The sequence below is a fragment of the Pteropus alecto genome, unplaced genomic scaffold (genome assembly GCF_000325575.1).
Source record: "Pteropus alecto unplaced genomic scaffold, ASM32557v1 scaffold326, whole genome shotgun sequence".
Taxonomy (NCBI): domain Eukaryota; kingdom Metazoa; phylum Chordata; class Mammalia; order Chiroptera; family Pteropodidae; genus Pteropus; species Pteropus alecto.
Window position 1 is genome coordinate 610,892 of NW_006438873.1, and position 19,631 is coordinate 630,522.

Here is a 19,631-nt window from a genome sequence, read left to right on the forward strand (position 1 = left end):
TCCTTCCCGGCTTTCCCGTTTCTCTTGCACCCCTCTCCTCGGCCCCAACTTCGTCTCCACCCCTTGCCACCGGTGTGACTTTGGGGAGGTAATTCCCACCTTTCCCAACCTGCGTTTCCTTTCTCTTAACGATGGGAATCCTAAAATCCAGCTCGCAGCGCTGGGAGGTTGGCTGAATGGACACGCCGAGCACCAAGCCCCCCACGCCTTGTGATGTTTCATTCCTTTCCTCTCCGAGTCAGGTCCAAACCCTGACGTTCTGACTTTGGACTGGTCCCCTCATCCTCTGTGCCGGTCCAGTTATATTGAAGACCTTGGCTTTGCACCACTGGGATAAACCTTACTCATTTCACGTTGTATGATCTTGAGAGAACGCAGAATTTGTTTAAAATTTTATTTAGAACTTTGTTTCACGTTCACTATACGTTTTTCTTACATTTCTTATACATTTTTCGGCCAGTTATCACATCAAAATTACCCATGCTGGATAAAAGGCAGGTCAACTTAATCTTTTGAGTATCTGTCAATCAAAGTTATCCATGCCTGAATTAGGTTAGCCTTCTCTCTTCTATTTTTCTGTAACATTTTATATGAGAATTGCTTTGTAATTACTTGGAAGATTTGGTAAAAACGCATTTTGTTCTCTCTTCATTTCTCTCCTGTTTTATCTTCCTTCTTCTCCCTCACCCGTTTCCCCTCAATTTCTGTCTTCATCTCTCTGCCTGGTCTGTCGCTCCCTTCCTCTCACATGTGATGGAGACATGTGTGTATGTGGGTTCACAGAGCCTATCGCTCGTGGACTGTGACCCCCACACCCAAACATAAGCCGGGTCATTTACACACCTGTCTGCGCCCCTGCGGGCTTTTCTTTCCCTCCTTCTAGTCTCTCTTCATTCCCGTCTCAGCTGTCCTGCCATCCTCACCCCCCACTCACATTTTGAATCTCCTCTTTTACACTGATACAAGCGTGGCTCACCTTAGGGCCATGGTCGTGCTTCACAAGTCCACAGGCCCCCAGTGTAAAATCAAGAGGTGCCTCAGTCACTGTGTCGGGAGGAGGGTGGTGTGCTGCCCCCCCACAGGACCTACACAGGGTCAGAGGTCAGAGCCCTGGCGGACACTCCCTCCCTCACCCTACCTGCCCTCCCGGAGTTCCCTCTGGTGTCACACAGCCCACTGACACTCATGCTCCCTCCTCTGCTCTCCCTTCTCTCTTCTCTGTATCCCACGTCTTTCGTTTCCATTTGTCTCTGTGTTTTGTTTTCTCTCTTTACTCCCCGCCCCATGTCTCCAGCTGTGGCTCCTCCTCTTGGGTCTTTCATTGCCCCCCCTTCCCTCCACCCTCCCTCAGTTGCTCTCCCTTTTCTGCTCCCCTTCTAGCTTTGTCTGTCTCCAGTCTTCCTCTTCCTCTTTCCAATACCCAAACCCCACTTTTATGCATTTTGTCTCCTTCCTCCCCTCCCGGCCATTCTCCAGGCCCTACAGGCCCTGGCTTCCCCTCCCCCTATGGGTTTCTCCCACAGTCTCTCACCTCCTCTCTGTTGTCCCTTTCCTCACAGTTCTATCCCTCATCTCCCCGTCATCCTCCCTAACTTTCTCCTGGCTTCTCTCCCTTCCGTTCCCTCCTCCTCCCCCTCCAACTTCCTCCTCACGACCAGCTGATGAAAGTCAATGTGGGGCCAGCCAGCTCAGGACTCAGATCTCCACTCCTCCTGTCCAGGCACCAGGGCCTGGAATGGACAAGCATGAAGCAGGCTGTGAACAGATGAGCAATCTATTCATCCCTTTTTCCTTCAGCCGCTGAGAATTCTTGGGATAGTCACTTTCTTGTCCACATCATTCACACACACACACACACACACACACACACACACACACACACACACACACACACACACCCTGAGCCTAGGTTCTTGCTTCACTTCCTCAGAAGAAATAGTATAAGACCACTTTTTAAAAATACGTTTTTGTGTCTTCAAGTGTGTGTGTGTGTAAAACACCCTCCATAAAATTGTTGCACAGAAATAACTCACAGTTCATAGCCTAGAGCAGGCAATTCAGAATATTAACTTATTTCTTCTCCTTTCAACACCAAGTCTTAGAGATCAGCCTTTTTTCCCCAGAGCCTCCTAAAGGCCCCTATCATGTCCTTGTTCCACAACTGTAGATGAGGGGGTTCGTCATGGGGGTGAGGATCCTGTACAACATGGAAATGATCTTGTCGCTGTCGTGTGTGGTCTTATCCTGAGGCATCATGTACATGGAGATGGCTGTGCCATAGAACAGGGCCACCACCGCAAGGTGAGAGCTGCACGTGGAGAACACCTTGCCCTGGCCCTCTGTGGACCTCATCCGCGGCCCTCTGTGGACCTCATCCGCAGCACAGCCACCAGGATCTTGCCATAGGAAGCCACGATGAAGGCAAATGGAGCCAGCAAGGTCAGGGCACTGGTGCCCAGCATGAGGGACTCGTAGAATTGCAGGTCAGAACAGGCAAGCCTGAACAAGGCCAAGAACTCACACGAGAAATGTTTGATAACATGGTGACCACAGAACTCCAAGGGCATGGTCAGCACGGGGACCACAGTCAGCAAGAAGGCTGCAGTCCACGAGGTCCCAGTCAGCAGGCCACAAAGCAGGGGCCCCATGTGCATAGAGTAGCACAGTGGGTCACCAATGGCCACACAGCGATCATAAGCCATGGCAGCCAGCAGAAGACGCTCCACAACATCTAGATAGAGCCCTGTGGCCATCTGGGCCATGCACTGTCCTAGTGAGATGACAGGAGTGGTCACCAAGCAGTTGATGAGTATCTGGGGCACACCGGATGTGGTGTAGCACATGTCCAAGGATAGGTTGCTGAGGAAGAAGTACATGGGTATGTGGAGCTGGGGGTCATGATAGATAAGGAGCAAGATAAGGCTGTTCCCCAAGAGGGTGACTACATAGGACATGAGGAGCAGGCAGAAGAAGGCTATCTGAGCCCGTGAGTGCTGGGAGAGCCCAAGCAGAATGAAATAGACCTCCTCTGTGCTGTTCTGGCCATCCATGCTCCTTCCAAAACCCTGGCTGGGTGGGAAAATATGGGTCATCATGAGAGGTGGTTCAGAAATGGGAAACTTCATACAAATAACTCTGTCAAGGCATTAATGTGTTACACAGATTATTACCCCTTCGCCCCTGTGTTGACATGTCCCTTACTGGAAACATTGCTTAATATAGTTCACCATTCAGCAGCATTCATTGGCTCATTCAGTTATATAATCATTCATTGATCTGTACCTGGATGGATTGTTGGATGGATTGGGTCATTCATTCATTTATTCTTTTACATATTGGTTAATGGGTTCTTTCCTTCATTCATTTATAATTGAGTCATTCACTCACGAATCCATTTATGGATGGACTCACTCATAGCTTCTTGAATAGATTCACTCATTCAACCAACATTTCTGAGCAGCTGCTAACTAGGTCCAGACTATATCCCAGGCAAAGGAATTATAATGAAGAACAAGGAAAATAGGCTCTGCCCTCAAAGAGTTGGCAATTTAAATGAAAATTTAAAAAGTAACACAAGTATGCTAAGTTGGCCCACATTTGTGCTTAGTTGGCTCCCTTATTAGCAATGAAAACACTTAAAATCATTTAAATATCAAGATATTCAAAATAGAGATGTTTAATATTAAGAGCAAAGTGGAGATATAAAGGAAATCTAAAAATGACAAGTCCTGCCATCCGTTCGCTCATGAATTCAACAAACAAATGTTTATCACCCATTTCCTGAGAGTCTCTTCTAGGTACAGGACCAAGTACTAAAGAAGGCAATGTGCTTGAAAATATGATTCCATTTAGGAGCAGAATCGAGAATATAGACAACAAGCAGATAAATAATAAATAATCAATAATCAAACCTTCAAACCCTGCAGTGGAATATCACGGGAACTGAGGACAGAAGGTGCACCCAACAGTGCTGGTGTTTTTGATGTGGAATTCGAACATCTTTAAGGAAAAGGGTCCCTCGGGAAGGGGGCTGATTGTGGCATCCACCTACCACTAAGAGTCACCATGCTTCCAAGCCAGTGTCACCATCACCAAGTCCCATCTCTGCTCATGGTCTCAGCTCCTCATCTGGAAAATGGGGAGAATCACCCCACCATGTGGAGAGGCGAGCTGGGGGCTTAGGTGAGGGGACAGCAGCAGGCATAGGACTGGCCAGGTCCACATGGACGCTAAATAAACACATCGCTTCCAACTTCCCCTTTACCAACTCGGGGCCTCCCACTGCTCTTGGAACACCCAAAGACCTTGCTATGTTTCCACACTGCTCCCTTCCCCGACAATCTATCTATATGTATCTTTACCAAGTTCTGAACCCCTAGGAGTTCATCATACAGATATGATCACACGTACAAAACAAGAGATCCACAGGACTAGCTTTAAACACATTAAAAATATATATATAAGTACTGGGCTATATTCCAGAAGATGGAAAACTATCTCACCTATAAATATGGGACCAGGTAAAGAAATTACAGTCCATCCATAACCCAGAACACTATGCAAAAATGACAAGAATAATAAAACTTTTTATGCTGATATAAATAGATTTCTAAGATATCGTTAAATAAAAAGGAAGGAAGAGTGAGTTTGGCGGAGGCAATAATTAGGGTGAGAACAGTGAGTGTGCGAAGGTGAGAGGGAGAACAGTGAATAGGCTACAGTTTTTTGAAATGGGCAAGAAAATTCATGTATAAATTTGTCTCCTTCTTTGACCTGACACTCCACTTGAACACTGTCATTCGAACTGATGAGAGAGGACATGAAAGTAGGACAAGGGAGCACAGTGGGGATACTGTAGTACCTGCCTAGCACATGTAGGAATTTGAGTTTTGAGTAAAAGGGACCTTGCCTTAATCTGAGGGTACAGAAATGCATTCCAAGGAAGTGTGTTGAGAGAGAAAAAAAAGCGACCTTAATAGCATGGCCACGAAGGAGAGGGAAGAGCATGCAGGCAGAGGGGAAAGGATGGATGGATGGATGAATGAATGGATGGATGAATGGATGCATGGATGCATGGATTGATGAATGCATGGTGGATGCATGGATAATGGATGGAAGGAAGGAAGGAAGGAAGGAAGGAAGGAAGGAAGGAAGGACAGTGGATGTATGGATGGAAGGTTGAATGGAGAGATAAAGCTGTATGAGGTATAACTCCTTTTCCTATACTTCTCCCACACTCAACCACATACCTGGCACCAGCAGGGTCTGATCCAGGAGCTTCACCCCTTCCTTCCATGAAGGGACCACACATAAACAGGACTCAAGGTACTCTGGAACTTAGTAGAAAATAAGAAGATAATCCCAAGGAGGTCCATGTAGAAAGTCTTAGATCCCAGCACTTTCTCAAGCAGTATTCCCGATAATAAGGACCTCCCTTCTCCCTCTCTCTGTATCTCCCTTCCAGTCATCCACACAGTCTCCTGAGGGCAAGCTGAGGCAGGAGAAGAAACAAGGGAGTAGAGAGAACTGGGTAATTGGAAGTCACCTCCCCTTGTGATCTCTGGAGTTTCCTGGGCACTCCCTAGGGATCCCATGCTCATTAGCAGAAGCTAGGACTGAGATGCTGGGAAAAAGAAAACTTTCTGGGTTCCATTAGAGGGAAAGTTGGGTGAGTGGCTGCCCCTCCCACCAAAACCTGAGCTGCCCTGCACATATGCATGCAGGTATCTGCAGGTGGAGACAGTCAGGATGTGTGGATGTTGTCCCACCCACACCAGGGCTGGTTATGGAGCCTTCCTGAGACTCACATCCCTTATGTGTGAAATGGACAGAGAAATCCCAGCTGTTGAGGCCTAGAAAGGGCTCAGTGAGAAGACTGTGTGTGACTGTAATCTGAGGAAGAGAGATTCAGCCCTTGACATGCAGGAGCTGGCCTAGCAGTCACAGCTAGGCCTTGATGTCCTCCTGTGGCACAGCCACAATTTCACGATACACTGACACAGACAAGGCCATTCTGTGACCGTGCTGCGTGAGACACAAACGAGACGATTCTGCAATCGTGTATGAACGCAGACAAAAAATGAGCATTAGCCAAGGAAAAAGAAGTCCTCTCAGACTTTTAGGGTGACCACCCATCCCAGTGGGGAGATAGTGGCCAAGAGCTGCAGTTATGTGGGATGAATGTCTAGAGAGCCCAAGGGCTACAGCTAGTAATACTGTGTTGAAAACCAAAAATTTGCTGAGAGAATAGATTTCAGGTGCTCTCACCACACACAAAAAATGGTAACTTTGTGAGGAGATGATATGTTAATTAGTTTGGCTGTCATCATCTCTGCTTTGTGTGTATGTATATCAAATAGTCATGTTATGCACCTCAGATATATGACTTTTATTTTAAAAGTTAAATTTAAAGAAATTGAAGAGGACCTACATAAATTGAAGGATGTGAATTGGAATAGTCAATAATTTTCAGTTTTCATTTTTACCTTTATCAGTTTGTAGGTTTTGTGCTATCTTAGTCAAAATCACACAAGTGTATGTGTTTGCAAGGATAAGTCTGTGTGAAACTAGACAAACTTGTTCTAAAATTTACATGAGCATAAATGAACCAACTCTAATGGTGCTTACCTCAAAGCTACAGAAATAATCAATGAAAAAACCTTACCAATGAACTAACAAAGAAACTGAACAACACATACATGTTTATTTAATTTATAGGAAAAAATGACATTGCAGAGAAGTGAAGAAAGAATGGTGCTTTCAATATATGCCTTTAGTCCAACTCACTACTATTAAGAGAAAACATGAAAATTTCCCAGTCTAAACTGTTCTTTTTTCCTCTCTTTAATTCCTCACCCCCTCCCCCACTTCCACCCCTGACCTACTGATGTTGTAGTCTCCCCTTAAGAACTGGATCTCTGGAGGCAGGGCCTGGCACCTGCAGGGTATGGCCCGTGGCTCCACCTGGGGTGCAAACCCAAGACCCTCTGTGTGTAAAGCAGATGTGCTAACTACTACACTATGGAGCCACCCCCTCAAACTGTTCTTAAAATTATGTCCCCTCCGAAGGAAAAAAAAGTCAAAAACAAAGTCAAAAAAAGTCAAAAACAATAAAATTCCTAGAGGATACATTGATTTGGAATGGGTTTAGACTTTAAAACCAGTACAGTTGATAAACTTGACTACGTTAAAACTAAGCACTCTATCAAAAAAAAAAATAAGGAAATAAGAAGTCAATATAATGTGGGAAATTATTTGCAGCGCATATATTTGAAAAAGAACTCATCTTGAACACAGAAAAAAACTCCTATAAGGCAAAGAGAGATGGAAAAAATTTCAATAGAAAACATTGGGGAAGAAATTTAAATTAGCTCTAGCACCCAGTAATTGTGTCAAATGCTGATTCAGGTGTGGCACTGAAGGCATTTTTGCAGATGAGGTTAACAGCGCTAGTCCATTTGCTCTATTGTATGATTACCCTTACACATGTGGTGGGCCTTGTCCAATCAGTTGAAGGCCTCGAGGGTAAAAACTGAGGTTTCCCTCAGGTAGAATAAATTCTGCCTCAAGACAGCAGTGTCTACTTCTGCCTGAGTTTCCAGCCTGTTGGCGGCCCTACAAATCACAAACCACCAGTTCATTAAAATAAACCTCAATCTGGATAGACAGACAGACAGGTAGATAGAAACACCTACATATATAGAGAGATTTGTATCTATCTACTTACTTCTATATCGACACTGTTGATTCTGCTTCTTGGGAGGATCCTGACTGATTGGATTTATTTTATTGCTCCTTAAACTGGGAAAAACCCAGATGTTTCCAGCAACATCCTTCATCACAATGAGAACTTGGACACATCGGTGTCCTTCAGGCGAGGACCAACTCAATCAGTGTGAAGTGCGAGTCAGGCAAGTGCCAACTTTGGGCTTCTTTCACCAGTAAGGTGTAGGGAGGTTCAAGTCACACTTGGAAATCTCTTTTTAACGTGATAACAACTGTATCTGACAGGCTGGCCCCGATAGGAAAGGTCTGGGAATAACAGAACCTGATAGGAAAGGTCTAGGAATAACAGACAGTAGTTGGAAGAACTTTGCACATTTTTTACACAGGAGGAGTTTATGCAATGACACAAGTGTGTGTGAGCCTGGACTGGATGTGATTCATATTTATGTGCATGTGTGTACAATAGATCACAAAAAACACCCTAATTTTCCACCCCTCCTTGAATCTACCCCATTTGCAATGTGTCTGCATTTCCAGTCCTTGAACCTGGGCTGTACTGATAGGTCGCTTTGGCCTCCAGAAAGCTGTGCATGTGAAAATGTGGCCATGCCGAGCCTGCGGTCACCATGGACTCTCTCTGAACCCTACCTGGCAGCCATGTGGACGAGCCCAGGCTGACCTGTTGGCGGATGAGTGAGTGCATGGAGCAGAAGGAGCCGTGTCAGTGGAGGCCACCTCAAAGGAGCCAGCCCAGTTGGCCCAGCAATGACCACAGATGCATGAGTGGGCCTGGCCAGGACTAGAAGGGCTGCTCGCCTAACCCAGCCCACAGCTAATAAAATTAAGCATGCTGGTTGTTCACAGACTCTGAATCAGTCTGCTAGGGCTGCTCTAAAGAAGTACCACAGACTGGGGGGCTCACACACGGGATGTGTCGTCTCTGGGTTCTGGCAGCTGCCAGTCTGGAACGAAGGTCCCGGCAGGGGTGGGTACCTCCCCAGGGCTGTGAGAAGGGTCTGTGCCAAGCCTCTCTCCTTGGCTTGCTGATGGATGTCTAGGTCCTATGTCTTCACACCATCTCCCCTCTATGCCAAATTTCTCCTTTTTTTAAGGATGCCAGTCTTGTTGGATAAGCATCCACCCTAATGAGCTTGTTTTCACTTGGCCACCTCTGTAAAGACTGCATCTTCAAATAAGGTCATATTCTGAGGTACTGAGGGTTACAAAGCCAGCATGTCACTGGGGTGGGGACACAAGTCAACCCATAACAGATAAATATAGCTTTATAAAGTAATTGACTTTACAAATTGTAGCTAAAGGAATGGAATGTTTGAGCTGTTTCCATTGTCTATTCTTTGAAGACGATGTGTCCTCTCCTGATTTCAGCAAAGGTGGACAAGGGTTCATAAACCCCTAAGCGTGACAATACTATATCCCTGTTGTAAAATCATCACTGTTTTCCATTAAAGAAATAAACAGTACTACTTCTCTTGGTATATATTTGGACTATTTCCACTTTTCTTTGGTAAAATCATACTTGCTACTGTTTTCTGTCAAAGAAAATAAGGCTATTTTTTGATAGAAAACAGTAAGGGGGAAGGGATTAAGAAGTACAAATTAGAAAAAAAAAGTACAAATTAGTAGTTACAAAATAGTCATGGAGATATAAAGTATATCACAAGGAATATAGTCAATAATATTGTAATAACTGTGTATGGTGCCAAAGGGGTACTAGAGTCACTGGGGGATCACTTTGTGAGTTACATAAATGTGTAATCACTATGTTGTACACCTGAAACTAATATAATATTGTATACCAACTGTAATTGAAAAATAAAAAAATATTTTAAAAAACATAGAAAAACAATTACTGAAAATACATGAACTGAAAAAAAATAAATAATAAAAAGAGTTGCATTTATAATCACACCAAAGAAAATTTTTAAAAAATAAGGCTATTTTGTAATGAGGATTTAAAGTACAGCATAGGGAATATAGTTAATAATACTGTAATTGTGAATAGTGCCAGGTGGGTACTAGACTTATGGAGGTGATCACTTCATAAACTATATAGATATCTAATCACTATGTTGCATGCCTGAAACTAATATAAAATTGAATGTCAACTGTAATCAAAACATTTAAAACATAATAATAAATTTTTAAAAATAAGGGCATTTTGAATTCAACACTTACTATGGACTTCTGCTTCTGGCCAAGATGAAGTGACAGGGACTATATTTTCTCCCCCTTTTGAAACAACCATAAAAGGGGCAAAATGTAAAACATAGTGGTTTTTAAGGCAGGCCCCATCAGGCTGCAACAGACGGTGATTACTGATACATGGGGATGGGCAAGGTGAGCCCTACAGCTGCCCTGGCTTACTGTCTTCAGGGGGTTTCCAAGTCATAATGCTGAGGCATGGGGACAGAGCCCTGTAGACCCTCAGAGGTGGTGAGACACAGCTGAGCGTCCAGGAACACTAACGTGACCACATGTTATAGGAAAGAGTTCTGAAGATGTACAACCACAAAGAGAGGATACCAGAGGTCTGCAGAGGGTCCCTTGAGCACATAGCAGCTCAGTGACCTGAGGCTAGAGAAAGAATTATCCCACAATATTAGAGCAAACAGTTCCCAGCACACACACACCCGACCAGGACACACAGTGTCCCAAATGCAGACTCTTTCAGCTTTAAAAAAAGGAAAAACACACAGCAGTGATTCCATACCACCTTCAGGAATGGTCTGCAAGAACCTGGATGACTGGCCTACACCTTCTGCCTCATTTCTCGACCCTGCCTATCTCAGTCAGCCACTGCCACTAAGCTATCATGTAACAAACAGCCCCTCCTCTTGGTGGCTTGCTCCTGGGTTACTCCTGTTGAAACCCTGGACAACCATATGAGAAGTCTCACACTCTGAGGCCACCACTCTGTAAGGAAGCCCAGGTTAGCCACAGCCAGATGCCTGGCCACGCCCAACAGACACGGGACAGAGAAGAGCCCAGACCCAGTCACATGGCCCCACCTGGTCATCCCGGCCATCTCTAGCTGTTCAACCTGCTCCAGGTGTAGTTCCATTGTGGAGCAGAGCTGCAGCCATCCCTGCTATGCCCTGCCTGACTTTCTAAACCATGGAAGAATGAAATGAACATAATAAATATTTTTCCTCATGATATACCTGAGTGCAAAGGTCCTTTCCTGTATTTGAGTAATTCCTGATTTTAATTTCCTGGGGCAGGGGAAGCTTTTTAGTGCTCAAAAACGCTGCAGTCTTCTGAGCTCCCAGCACGGTTTATAAGGAATATGTAAGAGATTTTTCAAATATTCAAATATAAAACCAAACAAAAAAATTCAGTGGCTTAAAACCACAAACCTTTAGTCTCACCTCACAGGTCCGTGGATTGGCTGGGAGTCTCTGAACACGTTCTTATCATGACAATGCCAGAAGCTTCCAGAAGGATGAGAAACCTCACAATGCCTCTTTAGGTCTACATAGAAAATAAAAATTTGACGTGCAAAGAAAGTCTGTGTGATGGTTTGTGGGTAGCCATGGGTGTACACAAAATAATGTGCCGTCTCACAGTCGATGGCATGTTGACTTTCTCCCCGTTCTGCATTGACATGTTTCTCGGCTTTCCCAATGATCTAAAAATGATTTCGTGCTCATGTGTCTAATGGCCGAGGAAAGAATTTATGAAGGCTAACAGAATTCTTTCATAGAAAGCTCTTTAAAATAACTGTTGGCCAATCGTAGATCCTATGTATGCATTGACTATTACAATCGTTTACCCACGTAAATGGATTTGTCATCTTCTTTGCTCTGGACTGGAATTACATCCAATTCTGAGACAAATGACTTCCACAGCTTAATGGTGAAGGGCTGGTTGCAAAGCTCTGTTCCAACCTTTTCTGTGCTGTGCAGCCTGGCGTGAGAGACTTGGCCTCTCTGATCCTCAGATTCTTTTTTTTCTAAGCCTGTAGACTGGCCCTCCTTGAGGAAGAAGAGTCCCGCCCTCATTTTACTGGTCCCACCCACAACCCTGCGCGCAAGCCGTGCTGGGCGGGGCTCGGGCAGACACGGCCAAATCCCCGCCCACATCCGCCCCGCCCTCCTCGGGATCCCTCGCGACGGGGTCTTCTCGACCCGCTCCGTGCAGACGCAAGGACTTGTGAGAGTTGTAGTCTTGTTAATCCAGGTTCTGCGGGCCTGAGTCGCTGCGCAGGAGGGGCGCGGCTCCTTCTGGGAGTTGTAGTTCTTGGGAGTCCCGCGCAGGCCACACTCTTCCGGCGCGCACGCGCAGTCCGCGCTGGCCTGGCACATCGGTCCTTTAGCGGCGTCGGCCGCCTTTACCTGTGTGGGGCGCACGTGTCCGCGCCACTGTGGGACAAGGCAGGTCACTGGGAGTCCGCGCGGGCTGGATAGGGCCGGAGACCGAAAAGAATCTGACCCGAACTCATCAAGCTCGGCGGCAGGCGCCCCAGGCCTTCCTACTGTCCGGGAGGCGAGGGCGCCGATGTGTGGTTGCGTCTGTCTGAATGTCTGTCTCTCACTCTCTCTCCACTCCCCATCCCCCATGTCTTTTGGTCTCAGTAAGTTCGTGACTCTGGCGGCATGTGCATACGAGTCCTGCCCCTCGTGTCACCGTGTTTGCACCTGCGTGACTCCACAACTTCGTGCCCATGTACTTGTGAATGTGACTCCCGTGTATGAGTCCGTCCCCACGTGTTGCATGTGGGTGACTCCATCAGTTTGTGCCCTTGCGGGTGTATAACTTGTTCGTGCAATGCGGTGTGTATCTGTCCCTACATATCATTGTGTTCACATATGCCAGACCACAGTGGCATGTGCGTAAATGAGTGTGTCTGCACTTGTGCGACTTTGGGCATGTGTGGAACTTGTTCTACTGGGGATGAGGGGTGTGATTCCACATATGTGTGTATGGGTGTGCAACTGTGTGTGAAGGCTCAGTGTGTGTGACCACAACCTGGAGCTGGGTAGCCTGGGTGTGCCTGTATCATTTTGTGTGTGCTTGAGCATAACTACGTATAGAGGGCTGTGTAAAGTGTGTCACAGGATGTTTATGACACCTCAAGTGGCATCACTGTGTGTGCTTCTGCACATGGGGAAGGCCCTGCACCTATGTGACTCGGGTGCCTGTGACGTCTACCCACCAGGTGTGGCTCCGTGTATGCTGCTGTGGGTGGAGCCCCAGCGCATGGGCTGCCTGAGTGGAGTGGGGCAGTGTGTGTGACCTTGTGTGTATAGCTATGTGTGCATGTGCAGGTGTGGGCTGCCCGCATACTTGGAGCCATGAGGCTGTGTGAGACTGCCTGCCTCCTTGTGTGTGGGGGACTGTGTGCTGCAGCATTGGGTGACCTGTAAGGGCACATGAGTGCCAGGGCGGGCGGTGGTATAACTGCACCCCGAGGTGTGACTGCGTGTGTGTGACAGAGAAAAAGACATGATGTGTGTATCTGCCTCTGACCATGTCTGTCTTCCTGTCAATTGCCTATTTGTGCATGTGACCATCCTGGGTTCCCCCACCCACTCACCTCTCACATGCGCACACACTAAACACCCTGTACTTTTGCTCTGCCCTCCTGTGTCTGCCAAGAACCCCCTTTCAGGACTCCCCATTTCTTCCACAGATGCCTACTGGACCCACTGAAGCACAGTCACCAGAGCAGGACCACAGCCTGAGTGACATGGACAAGACCTAATGCTCCCAAGACCATGAGGTGGGTACCTCTGCAGTTATGGGGACTCAGCTGGGCCCAGGAGGGGCCAGAGAGCTGCCTATGGGGGTGGCACCAGAACTCCAGGTCATGTTCCAGTGCTGGGGGAAGAGCATTACCGGCAACTGAAACAGCTAGTGTGGGGGTAGTGTGGAGGGTGGCGCTGCAGAGGGTGCAGTCTGGAACCCGTCAGCCCCAGCATGGGCCCTGGCATTGCCACTCCTGGGGCCTCCCTGAAGGATAATGGGGTAATCCACGGCAAGAGCTTCAAGGGTGCTGGGCACACAGCTTTGTGTCCAGCAGGTGCTGGTTATTATTGCCACCACATGATAGTCTATGTTGGCCTGAGTGGCCGAGAGCAGCACCTGTCAGACGTCCAGTGTCCCTGAGTCACCTGGGGCTTTTGTTAAGCAAATTCCAAGTCATCTCTCCTGGGGCGGGGCGAACTCTGCATTTGTTGCTGCTCAGCTGGGCCAGGGTGGAGCAGTGAACCTTTGCTACTTACATCCATTATTCCCCAAATGATCAATTCTAATGTTTTTAAGCCTAAATCGCGTTATACTGGACACATTCTTTTGCATCCTACCTTGTTTGCCAACACTGTATTTGAGGTTCTCAGCTGGTGCAGTTGCTGACAGTCATTCGTGTTTATGCTGTGAGACAGTCCAGTTTGCGAATGTACCCCGTTTAGCTGTCTGTTCCCTCGTTGATGGACAGTTGGATTGTTTCTAGTATTTGGCTGTTACAGACGATCTCAGACAAGCCTCCCGGCACACACATGCATTCACGTTCCAGAAAATGTAAGGACTGGGCCACTGGGGATGTGTCCTCAGCCTTCCTGGAAGGTGCCAGCATTCCATCCAGTACGTGCTCCCGCCAGCAGTATACATACAGGGGATGTGGGGCTGCTTTTTCCCGTGTGTGGGGGGAGGACCGATTTTTCTACCAGAAAAAAAAACATCCCCCTGGGAATATGAGTCAGCTCAGGCCACCAGAGCAAAATACTGAGCTGGGAGCTTAAACAACAGACATTTGTTCTTCACAGTTCCGGAGGCTGGCAGTCTGTAATCAGGTGCCACCAGGGCCAGTTCTGGTGAGAGCTCTCCTCTTGGGTTGAGATGGCCATCGTTTTGCTGTGTCCTCACAAGGTGGAGAGAGCGAGCTCTGGTCGCTTCCTCTTATGAGGACAGTGATCCCATTACAGGGGCTCTACACTCAGGACCTCACCTAACCCTGACCACCTCCCAAAGGCCCCATCTCTGAACACCATCACATAGGAGGTTCGGGTTTCCACATATGGATTTTGGGGGACACATTTCAGGTAGTAGCAATAGGTTATAAGCTAAAGATTCATTTTTCTGCAGGATATTTTTAAATTGTTTTCAGTTCCTTTTAAGTCAATGATTCTCAACCAGGGTCAGTTTTGTCCCCGCAGAGGGCACATGGCCATGTCTGCACACATTTTCGGTTGTCCCACCCAGGGGTGTATTTGGCTGGGGAGAGGGCAGTGCACTGGCATCCAGTGTGTAGAGCCCAAGGACGCTGCTCAACATCCTGCTACTCACAGGATGGCCCCAGGACAGAATGATCTGATCAAAGCTGTCACCAGTGCGGAGGCAGGGACCCTAAGTTGGGCCCTTCCTAACCCAGGACAAATTACAAACCTTTTTTTTTTTTTTCTTTCAGATCCAGTACCCAGCTGTGAAATGGAGGCAGCAGCTTTGGAGTGGGGATGTCAGGACTCCTGGCTCCCACCGCCCAGGGCTCAGAATTGGGCGAAGCCTGGACACCTGAGGGTCAGTTCAAAGACCGGCAGGAAAAGCTAGAAAGCTTTGCGAAGCCAGAGGCCCAACAGCAGGACCCTACCTGGGAGCGTGGTGACCTCGGTGGAGTCCTGGGAACCAGTCCTACGGTTACCCAGGTCACCCATGGGTCCCGGGGGCGCGGCATCCCAGGAAAGAGCCTAAAACAGAAGGATGCAGAGGCTGGGGGCCCCGGGAAGCCGTGGAAGTGCGAGGACTGTGGCGAGGCCTTCAGTTACTGCTCGGCTCTGCACTGGAGGGCGCACACCGGGGAGAAGCCGTTTGCTGCCCCGAGTGCGGCCGGGCCTTCAGCCGGCGCGTGCACACGGGCGAGCGGTCGCACGCCCGCACCTAGTGCGGCATAGCCTTCAGCCAGAGCACCTACATGGCGGCACACTGGCGAGCGGCTGCACGCGTGTTCCAACTGCGCCAAGCCCTTTGCGCGCCCTGCGCACCTGGCACAGCACCAGCGCGTGCACACGGGTGAGCGGCCTTTCGCCCGTGGCCAGTGCGCCAAGCCTTTCCGCGGCCTCGCGGCCCTGTTGGAGCACCAGCGCGTGCACATCGGCTAGCGGCCCTTATGCGCGCAGTGCCCCAAAGCCTTCCCTTTCTCCTGGGCGCTGCTGCGCCACTGGCGCACGCACACGGCGGAGCGGCCCTACGCCTGCCGCCAGTGCGCCAAGGCCTTCACAAAGGGGCGCAACCTGGCTCAGCACCGGCGCGTGCACACCGGCGAGAAGCCCTACATGTGCGCTGAGTGCGGTGCGCCCTTCAGCCAGAGAGCTTCGCTGGCCGAGCACCAGCGCATCCACACTGGCGAGAAGCCATTCACACGCACACAGTGTGGCAAGGCCTTCACGCAGGTGTCGCACCTGAGCCAGCACCGGCGCGTGCACACGGGCCAGCGGCCCTGAGCATGCGCCGACTGCGGCCGCGCCTTCAACAACCGCTCGCGTCTGGCGCAGCACCACCTGGTGCACGCAGGCGCCAGGCCCTACAAGTGCCTGGAGTGCGGCGCCGCCTTCCGCCGCGTGTCCTCCCTCCTCGAGCACCTACTCTTTGAAGAGGTCTGTGGATCTTCCCTGAAGATCCACACCGGCGAGAAGCCCTTCCGGTGCGGGGACTGCGGCAAGTCCTTCAGCTTCTCTGCCCTCATTCGGCATCAGAAGATGCAACAAGACGCCCCATGAGCGCGGTCCGTGCGGGAACACCTCTGCGCGGTTGCCACACCTCACCCGACCCCTGAGTTCGCACGGAGAGGAGAAACCTGTTAGTAGTCGTGGCCCTGCAGAAACCTCCGGGGACCAGCAACGTAAGAGCTGACGATCACCGGGCCTCCCGTACCAGGCACTGTGCTGAGCGCTTTCACGTTTGTCTCCAGCCTCACGGCACTGGAGGGCATACCCTTTCATCTCCCTGCTGCTCAAAAAGAAACTAGGGTTCAGAGAAAGTCACAGACTTGCCCAAGGTCACACAGGGAAGATGTCACAGGGCCAGGACTGCACTCCACATCTGCTGGACTCCCCGCCACCTCCCTGATCCAAAATTATAAATGTGACCTACCAAAGTAGACCCAAAGAAGTATCTGTGAGTCTCAGGCTGGCCTTGTAATAGTTGATTTCATGATTGAGCAGGCATTTGTTCAATAAATTAAATTGGATAAAAGGTTCAGCCCCTTTGGTGAGGACCTGGGAGGAGAGAGAGTGTGCCTTTTTTACTTCTGGCACCTCCTGGACAGGCCTCTGCACACAATAGTTCCTCGCAAAGTGCTGACTGAATGAATAGCTGTACATCCCAGCATCAGCCCTGGAGTCATTTAGGGTCAAGGACCACACAGTTGGTTCCTCTTGGTGCCCCAGACATCACCCATCCCAGGTTTCAGCACACAGTAGGTCTTCAGGAAATAGAAATGAATAGGCCAGGTAAATGAATGAATAGTAGGTAAACATCCTTAGCACCAGCCCTGGATCCCCTTAGGGTCAGAGACCACACCCACACATTCTGGTTCCTGTGGCCCAAACTTTGTTGAGTCCAGGCCTTCACACATAGTAGGTCCTCAGGAAGTGCCAGGTGACTGAGTGAAGTTGTACATTCCAGATAAGCCCTGGAGTCATTCAGGGTCAGGAATGATACGGTTCTCCCCTCCCCACTCCCGCCCCCGCCCTGGTGCCCCAGACATCGCCCACCTCAGGCCCCCACACTCAGTAGGTCCTCAGCAAATACTGAGTTGACTGAGTGAATAATTGAACACGTCCAGCTCCAGCCCTAGAGCTCTCAGCGTTGTGAACCACACAGTCTGGCTCCTCCCTCTGATCCAAATTTCGCCCAGCTCAGGCCTCTTCAAAGAGTAGGTGCTCAGGGAGTGTCGAGTGAATGGACAAATGAATGAAATAGAACCCTCGTCTACAGACTTGAGACTGAGTTCCATCGCCAAAAGAACAGGAAAAACGCACCCTCTGCAGCCCAGCTGACAGGTTGTGGGCGGGGCCGGAGTCGGTCCCTTAGCCTTTTTGCCTGGTCCTAGTGCGGGCGCAGGGGCTCTGGCGCCCTGGGAGAGCTCAGGCTCCAGGCTGTGCCCGCAGGCGCAGGGCTCCCACGCTGAGCTCTACCGCGCGTGGGTGGCATTTCTTGGGGCACTGCCTTGTGTGTTAGCTGATTACCGGGCTGTGACCTCCTGTCCCTGCAGCGGAGCAGGGACGGGAGGTGGGGCTGTGCGTGAGGAGAGCCTGCCCGGAGCCTCTTCTGCAGTAGGAGGGGCTGGGACCCTGGGGGAGGGGTTAGGAAAGTACGCGTTTCAGAGCATCTACAATCTAAGGGTTACAGGTAAGGTAGAGAGGAACAGGAATTGGCATTACGCGAACGCCACAGCGCTGGCTGCCTAAGCTACTCCCTGGTGGCAGCGTGCAGCAGTCCCGTCGGCCCAGAAACGGCTCCCAGCAGGTGGTTTCATGGTGAGAATTACAAGCCAGGGGCTATCTGGTAGCCGGGAGGGGTCCCGGTTTTTTCCTACGATTTTCAGATTTCTCCTAGTTGACGCATTTCCCGCTCCACTGTGTGTCGCAGACACTATAAGCAGATACTGTCCTGGGTCCAATATGGCCTGTTCCGGAAGAGGACAGAGCAGCGTCAAGCACGTAAGAGAGGGGGTCGGACGGGTGGGGTCACACAGGCTGATGCGGGTGTAGGGGAGTTCCTGGGAGGCACAGCGGAAGCCTGCAACTCCTCGCCCCCAACTCAGCCTTCCCAGGATACAGTTCCTCCAGGCAAAGCCACCAGAGGAGGACGAAAGACCAGGCTGTTAGGACTCCAGACGAGAACCGCATCAACCCATAATTGTCAGGTGGTGGGAGACGCTATTAGAGGATGGTGGTCAGTGGAGAGTGCTCTAAGCAGCAATGTTTGGGCTGGGGAAGAGCATTGCAAGCAGAAGGAACAGCCAGTGCAAACGTCCTAAGGAGGGCATGTGATGCGCTGGTGGGAACAGCAATGAGGTCAGTGTGCTGGAGAGGAGAGAGAGGAGGGGGCAGCACAGGACAGCTCATGGGGGCTGTGCCGCCTTTGTGGGGACTGACTGGTAACGCTGAACTAGGGGGATTATGATGGCCTTCATTATGGTTTCATGGCATTTTTCTGGCTGTTGGGTGGAGAACAGATCGTCAGGGGTGTGGTGGATACTTCCACCATCTTAGCACATGATGAAGCCTAAACTAACGGCCACTGCTCACATGATTTCTATTAGCATCAGGATTATTTCCAGTCCCCACAAGTTTGATTAGGATTGTGGCACCATCTGAGCCCACCACAGCGCCCTCAGCCCGCTATGAGCCCGCTGGGCCTGGACGTCCAGGGTGGCCTCCCAGTGCACCCCCCGTTTCCACTTTGTCCTGCTGCAGTACATTCTCTGCCATTTTTCCCACAGCTCTGTCCTGCTTCTGGCCTTTGCAGCTGCTGTTCCCTCCCTTCGTCCCTGGTCCACCCTGGCAGAGCAGCTATGGGGGGTGAGGTGTGTGTGACAAGGATCTGCTTCAAGTTCCCCACTTTGCCACAGGGAAGAGGTGAGCATGGGACGGTGATAGCCATGCCCCTAGCTGTGTGGAGAAGGAGAAGGCGGTCACCTCCAAAAGGAAGCACAACTGGGAAGTCGACAGAGAGGAAAGGCCCTGGGAACCCGCTGTAAATTAAGCCAGTTTCATCCTGAACTTGGGCACAATGTGAATAACATCCCTGTGCTTAAGCTCATTCGAACTGAGCTTCTCTTATTTGCAACCAATAAAATCCTAAGGAATGTAATGATTGAGACTTATATGCTTTTAAGGGCCAATTGTGGCTTGTTGGATGCAATCAGCCCAAGAGAGGGATGACCA

General features: G+C 49.5%; 1 protein-coding gene and 1 long non-coding RNA gene across 2 annotated transcripts; one reads left to right on the forward strand and one right to left on the reverse strand.

The window, feature by feature from the left end:
• Nucleotides 1-2,142: 2,142 nt before the first annotated feature.
• LOC102894668 (olfactory receptor 13H1-like) lies at nt 2,143-3,092 on the reverse strand. The gene is given in 2 exon segments (XM_015592511.2): nt 2,143-2,331; nt 2,334-3,092. Coding segments are annotated over 2 exon segments (948 nt in total).
• A 10,284-nt stretch (nt 3,093-13,376) lies between these two features.
• Nucleotides 13,377-16,932, forward strand: LOC112483064. Its single transcript, XR_003047494.1, has 2 exons — nt 13,377-13,468; nt 15,152-16,932. It is a non-coding gene; the product is annotated as an uncharacterized LOC112483064 (long non-coding RNA).
• The last annotated feature ends 2,699 nt before the right edge of the window (nt 16,933-19,631 follow it).